Source organism: Hipposideros armiger, unplaced genomic scaffold, assembly GCF_001890085.2.
Source record: "Hipposideros armiger isolate ML-2016 unplaced genomic scaffold, ASM189008v1 scaffold_141, whole genome shotgun sequence".
In the NCBI taxonomy this organism is placed as follows: domain Eukaryota; kingdom Metazoa; phylum Chordata; class Mammalia; order Chiroptera; family Hipposideridae; genus Hipposideros; species Hipposideros armiger.
This window is the reverse complement of record NW_017731491.1, coordinates 903,227-914,909: the sequence shown is the minus strand read 5'-3', so window position 1 is coordinate 914,909 and position 11,683 is coordinate 903,227. Positions and strand designations below refer to the sequence as shown.

At 36.8% G+C, this 11,683-nt stretch overlaps 1 protein-coding gene across 2 annotated transcripts in view; it reads right to left on the bottom strand.

The window, feature by feature from the left end:
* The window catches only part of GOSR1 (golgi SNAP receptor complex member 1), a 42,892-nt gene that overhangs the window by 4,865 nt on the left and 26,344 nt on the right, over nt 1–11,683 (bottom strand). For both annotated transcript variants that reach the window (XM_019650524.1, XM_019650525.1), the window contains exons 7-8: nt 5,337–5,366; nt 116–198 (exon numbers count right to left, since the gene is read on the bottom strand). In XM_019650524.1, the coding sequence (XP_019506069.1) occupies nt 116–198; nt 5,337–5,366 (113 nt within the window). The remainder of the gene's footprint in view (nt 1–115; nt 199–5,336; nt 5,367–11,683) is intronic.

Here is an 11,683-nt window from a genome sequence, read left to right as displayed (position 1 = left end):
AGAAAGAGAGAAAGAGAGAAAGAGAGAAAGAGAGAAAGAGAGAAAGAGAAAGAGAAAGAAAGCACATATAACTATTTCCCTCCCAAAAAATCCCCACAGGTTTCAGAAAGGATACTGGCCAAAGTGTTCATTTTGCTGTGAATCGACTTCAACATTCCTCTCTGTGAAGTCATATTTTCTTTTGTTGCCATAGCAATGCTGCAAGGGAGAAGAGAAGCTAATTAAACTGGCATTTAAGGTCATCCTGCATGGAGCCATCATACCCTTGAAAGTGAGCAGAAAACTAAGGTGAACAACATCATCTTGAAAAGCACTGGGCAGAAAAATGAAAAAAAAAAATCACTTCCTAAGTCACTTTCCCATTGTCCTTTTTCTGAATGACCACTCCATCCCCACTGCCGCCCTCTGATGTCTTTGGGACAATAAGCCATTTCCTGTGTTTTTTCCCCAAAGTAACAAACGAAATAAGACATTAACAGAGAAATCATAGACAAATATTATAAGAACTTCTTAAAATGGTTTTAAAACCATTTTAAGCCATTTAGAGCCAGCTACTAAAATATCCTTAATCAGGAAAAACTGTTGAGAGGGAAGTAGGGAATACAATCATAAAAACAGAACCAAAAGTGTAACATATCACAAAATATTCATATACAATAAGCCTTCAATTTATGAAAAGACTATGTTCCAAAATTCTACTTGAGAACATACCAAGCAGATTTTAGGACACACTTGCAACAATTATGCTGGATTTCTAAGCCAGGTGACAAAGGTCACAGATTCATCAAACTACTGAGAGAGAAGGAAAAGCCACTTTTTGCAGAGTATAGTCTCTTCTCTGTGACTACTTTGACATCCTTTTAAAAAGAATCTCAGTTAACATCTTTTTGCTATCACTGCCAGGATTATTCACTTCCAACAGTCTTATCTCCCTGGACATTACAATCCTAGAGTATGGGGTCAGTATCCATTTTCATATGTGACACACGGGGCACTGTTTTAGATACTGACATGATAAAAAGCAACAGGAAACAGAATGTTTTTGAGTAATTCTGAAAATATGTGAAACATTTCTTTTAAAGGCTATTGCTTCTGAAGAGCTTCTGGGAAGATGGTGGTCATAACACAAATTCCTGACCTCATCTCTGTCCCAATTACCCCCCTGGGGAACACAAAAACAAAGGCAGACATGCCGGGGACAGCACATTTGCAGTCCCAAGTTCTCTTGAGATCTCCAGGGAAGAAAGCCAGGGAGGGCTACACTCTCTCAAGCAAGGGAAGAACCAGGGTTTGAACTGATGGCAGGAAGACTAGATTTACTTCCAGGCTGGGGCCAAGGCCTAGGTTTCACTGCATCCTGAGGAGCTCTGACAGTAGAAGAAACAGGTCTGCATGTACAGGGGCTGCAGTGATGGACTGAACTGCCCCCAGGCCCTGCAGCTAGAAAAGGACTGCCACATATGGCCAGAGAGCCCTGTAAGCAGGAGGCTGACAGTGTACCAGCTGGTGTGATGCCCAGCCCCTAGGAGGAAAAGCTGCTGGGCCATCCACTAGCACCTGGTATGACATTGCTTTAGGGTCTCTAACAGCCTGACGTTTCGGGAAGCTGACAACACATTTTTGGACAGGCAGGACCTAGTAGTATACTGCTGGGGCAAAATGGCAGGCAGAGTACTACAAGCAAATGACAAAGGAATCAAAACTGAAATTTCAAGATCTGAGAAGGCAAAAAAGAAAAAAAACAGTGTATAAGAAGATAAATAAAAGGGTATTTATTGAAGCATTGTTTAGAATAGTAAAAGATAAACCCCACCATCTCCCCCCCACACCCCCCAAATTGGAAACAACACTAGAATAGCTTACAGTGGTTCTCAACCTTCCTAATGCCACGACCCCTTAATACAGTTCCTCATGTTGTGGTGACCCCCAACCATAAAATTATTTTCGTTGCTACTCTATAACTGTAATTTTGCTACTGTTATGAATCGTAATGTAAATATCTTTTTGTTTTCCGATGGTCTTAGGCGACCCCTGTGAAAGGGTTGTTCGACCCCCAAAGGGGTCACGGCCCACAGGTTGAGAACCACTGGTTTAGTAGGTTATGGTATAATCATTATGAAATAATACTTGGTTATTAAAAATAAGTTGGGTGTTATTTCTATTAATCTGGAGGGGTGTTTATGATATACTGAATGATTAAAACAAGCGCCAGAATATGTAGAGTATGAGTCCTTTTTTAAGAAACAATTGAAACATCTCTGTGTATGTTTGCATGACAGTAAGAAAAGTATTAGATACACAACTGCCAGTTAATACAAGTTACTTTAGGGGGAGGAATGGAGGGGCACTAACCAGGAGATGAACCTTTTTTCTTTATACATTTATAGAATTATTTAAATTGTTACAATAAAAACATTGTACTTTTGTAATATATAATTAATTATATATATTTATATATAATGATACTTTGTATCATTAGTTCTTATAATTTTTCAGTTTAAGTATATGTCTATAACAGAATATGAAACATTTAAAATGTGGTTGCTTTAAAATAAATTTACTTCACAAGGTATTTTAAAATAGGTATTATGGTCTTGTATAAAGTAACAGAATTCAAACCTGGGTGGAGCAATCTGAGGCCAATCTTTGAATCATATATGCCTCTGTTTTATAAACTGGGACTATCACCATCTCCCATGCACTTTGACTCAGAAGTAGATACAGAAGATTAAAAAGTAATTTCCACAAAGCACTTTGCATTCCTTGGAGAATGGATATTATCAACATACATTATGTTATTATCTTGTTGAATATGCATGATTTCCAGTACCACACAAAGTACATCTAGACATACTTTCCCATCTCATTCCATCACTGGGATTCAAGCTGAGTGAAATCTAGTAGCTGTTGTTATTTCAAGGTTCAAATACTAAGAGGCAAAACGTAAGCTCCAAATAATATATAATGCTTTTAAAATGATAAATCATTGATGTGCTTACTGGAACTTCAACTTTCTTACCTGTTCTGTGAACTACTCACACACATATATTTCCAACAAAAGACAATACTAGTTATACATTTAAAGCTTAAGAATTTATAAATATTAAAAATATTAGTTCTTGTCAATACATTGATGCCGAAGTTTATAATCAGTTTTTTTTGTTTTTAAATTGGGGAACAGCCATGGTCATTGGTTACACATTGCTTTCATGCTACAGTGGCACAGTTGACTCTTTTTTTTAAGGAGGGCACAGCTCACAGTGGCCCATGTAGGGACCGAACCAGCAACCTTGGTGTTATGAGCACCATGCTCTAACCAACTCAGCTAACCGGTCACCCCAAGCTGTGTACATCTTTTTAAAATGTATCACAAAAAGTAAAATTTTACATATAGAATATACAAAAATAATTATTTGACACTTAAAAATTGTATATTGTCCATAAGTAATCATAACTAGCTTTGTAGTCAATGAAATTTCACTTGTGATATCTATCATATTTTGAAACAAAGGGAACAAGTGAAATAAGAGACCTTCTAATCAATGTTTTTTTGCTTTTTGACTAGCAAAATAATAGGACCAGTGATTCAATGGTTCTCAAATGTTCCTAATCTACTAGGTATTCAAATTTTTATACTCATGTATTACCCTTAACTAGACCAGCTTTGAATTGGAAAGCTTAGCCTGGCCCAAGAAGATCAGGTAGAAAGAGGAAGAAATAAAAGGAAGAAAAAAATAAAAAGGGCTATAGGGAATCTCTGGCAAAATGTGATCTGATCTTATGTGCTGATGAAAGAGAAAGCATCACAAGGAGATATTTCAGTTAACAATTAGACAATTTGGTAAAAACTTTGTTCAGATGGAAGACTCAGTGCATGCAATTTAAACAAAATTCCAAGATACAACGACTGCATATTATTATGAGATTCTAATTTACTAAGATTATTAAATAATAGTAGAAACTTATAACCCACCAAATAAAATAAGAATCCATATCAGTATAAATAAACATTTAGGATATGAACACTGAAATATTTAGGGGTAAAGAGGCATCATGTCTGCAAGTTGTTGTCCAGTAGTTCAGAAAAAAATTATGAAAAAGCAAATGTGACAAAATGTTAACATTTGGGAAATCTAGGTAAAGGGTATATTGGCATTCTTTGTATTATTGAAACTTTTCTGAAATGATATCAAAATAAAAAGTAAAAAAAAAAAATTGATACTAGAGCTACCATTTACAGATTACCTGGTATCAGCCAGGTATTGTACTAGGCATTTTACTCATATTATCTGCTTAATCTTAGGGTATGTATTATCATCAATTCCATTATTTTTAAACACATAAGAAAATGAAGAGCCCAAGTAATTTAGTCAAGAACAGAGATCTAATAATAGCACTGCTAGGTTTCAAACCATACCGCACTCCAAGCTTGTATTCTTTTCTACAAGATGGTAAACAAATACAGTAGTGGTTCAGTTAAAACTCTGGTTCTACAGTTAGAGAGGCTCAGGTTTGAGGACCTGAATCTTTAATACTATTTGTCAGTCATGTGACCATCGGCATCTAACTTACCTTAATTTTCTGTTGTTTTTGGAGATAATTTTCTGTTGTTTTTGTCTAAAGATCAGTGTCTATCTTATGGGTTATTGAGGAGATTAAATAAAACATGTAAAGCACTTTAGCACAATACCAAGGCCTATGGTAAGAATCCCCTTGTTTGTTTTTCCCATGTATTTCATTCTACCTTTCCTGAAAAACAATGCTTTAGACATTGCTGAATTCTAATGTGTAGAGACTATACCTAGTTAACTTACTTTCTTACTGTCCTAAAATCAGTATTGAAAACTCGCTAAACCTAGAGAATTCAGCAGTTCAAACCAACAAATAAATGTCCCTACGTTAGGCAAAAAACGACTTTAATGCTAATACAGATAATACTAAATCATTACAGCAGATTTTCTATAGCTGTTGTAACAGAAACCAAGTCTACATAAATGGTATAAATAAGGCATTTACTAAATCCCATGTTTAAGATTGGTTTCCATTAAAATATGAGAGTAAAAAGATTGAGGCTGAAAATATTGAGTATGAATTAATCAGAAAGCTCAACCTTCATAAAACAGCCTAATTCTAGTAATTCTGGAAACAAATGTTTTGGACTTCAGCTATCTCTTATAAGAGAAAGACACAGTAAAAATACATTACCATTTAATGAAATTCTCATTTTTGAGGAGGATGAATTAACTTTAACTCTATTATAGACTTAACCTGATGTGTTCCTTTATGTGCCAAGAAACAAAAAAAACACAATAAAGTAAAACAAAAAATTTTCCTACCTTATTGTCTCTTCTATCAGACGGTCTGAGCTGCAATAAAAAGTAAATTCAAATTCTGTAATTATTAAAAGCACATTTAAAACTTGTACTTTATTTTTCTACATTTTATAGATAAACTTTTCAGCCATTTATTCAACAGAATATCCAGACTTTTGAAAGCATCTGAAAAAATTCTGGATCTGAAATAAATTTAATTTATCCACATGTGTAATTTTCACCTTTCTTTTATTTGTTGGCTTAAATCTATTTCTTCCACAGAGGAACTTAATGATTAAAGTCAGAGCTGTTTTAATGTCAGCATAAATAAATGAAACTTCTTTAATCTCGATAGCTCAAAGTTGTCACTATCATCTATTCTAAACTTAAGAATTACAACTTTTTGAGACAGGATAGGTAAATATAGTTCTGATGCCTAGAAGTAATAATTATTTACACTTTAAAGTTCCTTCCTTTTTTGGGAAACTAAACTGAATCTCAGCTTACCACACTTTAGAATTCACGAATCTGAATAAAGAAACCAAATACACCTTTGATCTATAAAATATTTGCTTATGTGCATCACATACTGGGAAGAAACTACCTAAAAAAAACGTTTAGGGAGGAATTTATAGGCAGCTAAGTTTGGTAATGGGGCAGCTTTACAGCAGGAAGTAGGAAAACAAACTCCCAGACATCTGTATCCATCTGGAATAGTACATGGTACACAGCAGGCACTTAAATAAATACTTGTATATATTTTTTCCAAATACTTCTTTACCAAAGAATTTCTAAACAGAATAAAATGAAAACAAACTCACAGATAGATATGGACAACAGATTGGTGGTTGGCAGAGGGAAAGCAGGGGAGGGCGAAATGGTTAAAGGGGGTCAAATACATGGTGACAGATGAAAACTAGACTTTTGGCGGTGAGCATGCTGTAGTATATACATATATTGAATTACAATGTACAACTGAAGTTATATAGTGCAATAAAGTATCACCTCAAAAATAAATACATACATAAATAAATTCTAAGTTTATTATTTAAACTAATAATTTGAAGCTTTACTATAAAGTAGTGGATCAGGAAATCTAATTTACTGCATGAATTAGAGAACAAAGATGGGCTTTAAAAATGTATATCTTATATAAATCCTACGATTAAGAATTTCAAAAATTACAAGACGGTAAAGAGATTAAGAGCCAGGCTGTGTGGCTTTTTGAATGCTGGCTCTACCCCTGATTAGCTCTGTGACATTAGGCAAGTTACTCTATGCCTCATCTTTCTCATCTGTAAAATGGCAACGATAGTAAGACCTACTTGTTAAGAGAAGTTTATATATATAGTGATTGCAACAGTACCTGGTACATAGTAAGCAGTAAGTACTTTTTGCTATTATTACAGTAATTTCTCAATAACTACAGACTATTTCTAAATCTAAGCATAAAGTTAATATAAATTTCCAAATAAACCCACCATTCTGGTGAAATCTACTGATTACAAAGTGTTCATTTATTTTGTTAACAAACATGTATGGAAGTGCCCCTCGAAGGTACTGGGTCAGATGTGGCTACAAAGATAAGGCACTAACCTCTATGGATATAGAGCTAAACAACACATATGCTTACAGGTGTCTTGGTAAACTGGTCACAAGGTCATAAAAGAGGGTGTGGTTAACTAGACGTGGGTGAATACTTCCTTGTTCAAAACAATTGTTTGGTTGAGTGTCCTCACCAGAGCTTCTTAGTACATCAAAGGACATAAAAATAAGACAAAGTCATGGCTCCCTTAACGGAAATGCATCATTAGGTGATTTCATTGCTGTGCAAATATCATACAGAGAGTGCACTTACACACAACTAGCTGGTAGAGCCTACTACACACCTAGAATATACGGTACAGCCTATTGTTCTTAAGCTACAAACCTGTACAGCATATTACTGTACTGAATACTGCACACAACTGTAATATAATGGTAAGTATTTGTATATCTAAACATATCTAACTATAGAAAAGGTACAGTAAAAATATGGTGTAAAAGATAAAAAATGGTACACAATTTATTCAGTCTATTCACAGGTGTCAGGATGGCTCAGATAAGAAAAAAAAAAAGTACCATATTCACAGGTGTATAGGGCACGTACCATAAATGGAGCTGGCAGGACTGGAAGTAGTTCTGGGTGAATCAGTGAGTGAGTTGAGTGAGTGAGTGAGTGAGTGAGTGAGAGGCGAGTGAGTGTGAAGGCCTAGGTCATACTGTACAGTAAGTACTCAGACTTTATAAACTGTCCCATGAACCCTCCACCTGCTTCCTTCCCACAGGGTCAGAAACAGAACATCGAAGCTGTCGGTGCTGCTCCATGAACAGGCGTGGGTCAGGCTGACTGGAAATATCTAGGAGAAACTGGCTGGGTGAGGCACAGATCACAGTATCAGTGACTGTCAGGAGTGAAAGGTGGCCTGAGGATCAGCAGGAATAAGAAAGCAAGGTGGAGAGATAAAGGAATATCGGGGATTGTCATGGCTACTGCATGTTGGAGCAATGGTCAGGTTAAGGAACTCTGTAGTAGTCATTAAAAAAGGGGTGTTTAATGTTTATTGCAGCACTATTTACAATAGCCAAGACTTGGAAACAACCGAAATGCCCATTGGTAGGCGACTGGATTAAGAAACTGTGGTATATTTATACAATGGAGTATTACTCCACTATAAAGAAGGAAATCGTACCATTTGCAACGATATGGATGGACCTAGAGACTATTACGTTAAGTGAAACAAGTCAGTCGGAGAAAGACAAATACCATATGATCTCACTTATATGTGGAATCTAAAAAACTGAATGAATGAGCAAAGTAAACAGAAATAGTATCAGAGACATAGAGGAAAAACTGATGGTTGCTAGATGGGGCGGGGTGGGGATGAGGGAGAAGGTGAAAGGATTAGACAGCATAAACAGGTAACTACGATATTGCCACAGGGACATGAAAGATGGTTCGGGGAATATAATTAATAATGTTGTAAATATTTTGTAGGGTGTCAGATGGTCACATGTCTTGTTAGGGAGACCACTTCATGGACGGTGTAGAGGCTTGACCACAGCACTGTACACCTGAAGCTGACAATGAATAATGTTGTATGTCAACTATAATTGAATTTATATATATACATATATAGTCATGGGACGTGGAGTATAGTGTGTAGAGTGGAGTCAATGGAATTGTAATAGATATGTGTGATGTCCGGGGGGGGGGCGTGTAGTGGGGCGGTGGATTGGGGGAGGGGTGTTGTCACTTTGTGAGGGGTAAAAAGTATAACTATTGCACTGTTTTGTACACCTGAAACTAATTAAAAAAAAGGGGGGGGGATTTAACATGGAGAGGGTACAGAATTGAGGACTAATACTTTGACTTTGGAAATTTGTTTTTCGTTCCATTGATCCTATCTGGTAAAAAGGGCTCTCTCTGGCATTGAACTGATGGAAGGAATAAAACTTATCTCTGCTTTACATCATTTCAACCTGAAAATATTTCCAAAGTACAGGGACAGACCAGCTCCATATCACCACAGAAAGCTTTTACCAAAGTGGCAGTGGCATTTAATACTTGTTAGGGTAGCGCCTAAGGACCTGTGTCCTTGTACAGGATCTTAGGTTCTCAACAGTAATAAATAACAACATACTCTCAAGTTACAGCAATGTGCTCTGAAGATCATCCAGCTAGGTCTGGGAAGATGTAGCACCCTGAGTATGTAGCACTGGGGGACAGGCTCCTCTGACTGACTAGGAAGTAAGTTGCACTCAAAATTGAGGTGCTGTGAGTGAGAGGGATACTATTGCCAAGCCCCACAGATATTGCTCCCGGCATAGGAGAAAAAAAAAAAAATCCTCCTGAATCACATTTCCTTCCATTTCTTCCAGGAAATTCAGCTGCATTATAATCTTACAGGACCACCATCGCATAGGCAGTTTTTACTGACCAAAAAATGTCGTTACATGGAGTATGAGTGTATTTAAAATCCAGGAAGTATAATATAATAATAAATAATTCTATTGCCAAATTCAACAAACTAGTTTTGTGTTAATAGTTTTAATGAAGATAAAATCAATTAAATAAACTTGTAAGTGCAAAAGAGTAGACAATCTATTCATTGCTAACTTTGTTAAAACTAATGATACCTAATACTTATGGAGAGCTTATTATGAGTGATATTATTCTAAATGCCTTATTTGTAACTTCATCCTCACAACTCTATGACATTGATTCTACCATTCTCATTATTTACAGATAAACAAATTGAGGCCTAGAGAATTAACTCGTTCGTGGGCCACACAATCATCAGCACAGCTAGGATTTAAATCTGAGCAGTCTGACTTCAGAGATTTGGCTCTTACTGTCTTTTTTTTTTTTAAGATTTTATTGGGGAAATGGGGGAGGGGAACAGTTTTGGGGAATTGGGGAAGGGGACCAGCCAAGTTGTTGTTCTTCAATCTTCATTGTGGAGGGCGCCAGTCGTCATCTGGCGTCCCATTGGCAGCTCATGGCCTCTAAGCTCAAGGTGCTGTGTTCAGTCTTAGTTGCGGGTGGGCGTAGCCACCATCCCACGCTGGAGGTGAACCAGCAGACTTATTGTGAAGAGCACATGCTCTATCCACTGAGCCATCCGGGCGGCAGCTCAGCTCAAGGTGCCGAGTTCAGTCTTAGTTGCTAATGGGAGTATGTAGCCCACCATCGAACAGGCAATCTTGTTGTTGCACCAGCTGAGCCATCCTGCCACCTGTTGGCAGCTTAGCGACAGCTCAGCTCGGACGCAGCATCACTGGCCCATGTGGGAATTGAACTGGCGGCCCTGTTGCTCAGAGCTTGCGTTCTTAAGCCAACTCTTAACCAACTGAGCCACTCGGCCAGCCCTGGCTCTTACCATCTTGATAAATAGTACCTCTTTCCCCTCTCTTTCTCCACAATCAGTTCTGGTTTCCCCCAACTACTTCTAGATTATCACTCATCCCTACTCGAGCAAAAAGGTATACTCTGAGGTTCATTCTATTTCTCTATCCTCTCCCTTCCCTCTAATCTAGTAATCTCCAGGTCATTGGAGGATCTCTTCATTCCAAATTTTATCATCATACTAGACAATTTAAACTGCCACGAAGAACAGACTATCCACATCTAGATTCACAGTTCCTTTTACATCAAAGAATGAACACATGATTGCGCCTATAATTTGTCTTTCTCAGATTTGGTAACTTTTCTCCTTTTCCACAGTCATCATTCAATTTTAGTCTTAATAAGCAGGTAAAGGGCTCCTCAAAATGTTCTTAAGACAAATAAACTTGATAACCACAATTTCCAAAAGTTTAAAAGAGAATTCAGCAATATAAAAAAAAATTATACACCATGACTCAGTACGGTCTATTCCAGGGATGCCAGGCTGATTCAATATTTAAATATCAGTCAACATAATCCACCATATTAACAGGCTTAAAAGCATTTGACAAAAGCCAACACCCATTCATGAGAAAAATTCTCAGAAAAATAAAAACAGAAGGAGTACTTGCTCAACTTACAAACAGCATTTACAAAAACTTACAGCTAACATTATAATTACAGTGAAAGACTGAACATTTCCCCCTAAGGTTTGGAAAAGGGCAAGGAAGCCCATTCTCATCACTCTTACTCAACACAGTTCTGGAAGTTATTTGCCAAGGATACATCTGATAAGGGGCTAACATCCAAAATTTATGAAGAACTCATACAGCTCAACACCACAAAAACAAACAACCCAATTAAAAAGTGGGCAGAGTACCTGGACACTTCTCCAAAGAGGACCTACAGATGGCCAACATATGAAAAGATACTCAATATCTAATCACCAGAGAAGAGCAAATCAAAACCACAATGAGATATCACCTCACACTTGTCATATTGGCTATCATCAATAAATCAATAAACAAGTGATAGTGAGAATGCAGAGAAAAGGGAACCCTTGTGCAATGTTGGTGGGATTGCAAATTGGTGCGGCCACTGTGGAAATAGTTCTGTATTTTACATTTAGGTCTATGATCTGTTTTGAGCTATTTTGGGGAAAGGTGTAAGGTCAGTGTTTATATTCTTTTTTTTGCATGGATGTCCAGTTGTTCTAGCACCATTTGTTGAAAAGAATATCTTTTTTTTCCATTGAATTGTCTTTTGATCTTCTATTGACTTTATTTGTGTGGGTCAATTTCTGGGTTCTCTATTCTGTCCTCTGATCTATTTGTCTATTCTCTCGCCAATGCCACACTGCTTTGATTATATACAACAGGAAATCAAGTTTAAATGGGGAAGAAGTTTTTGTTTGTTTTTTTCCCCCTGCAAAGTATTTTAACCA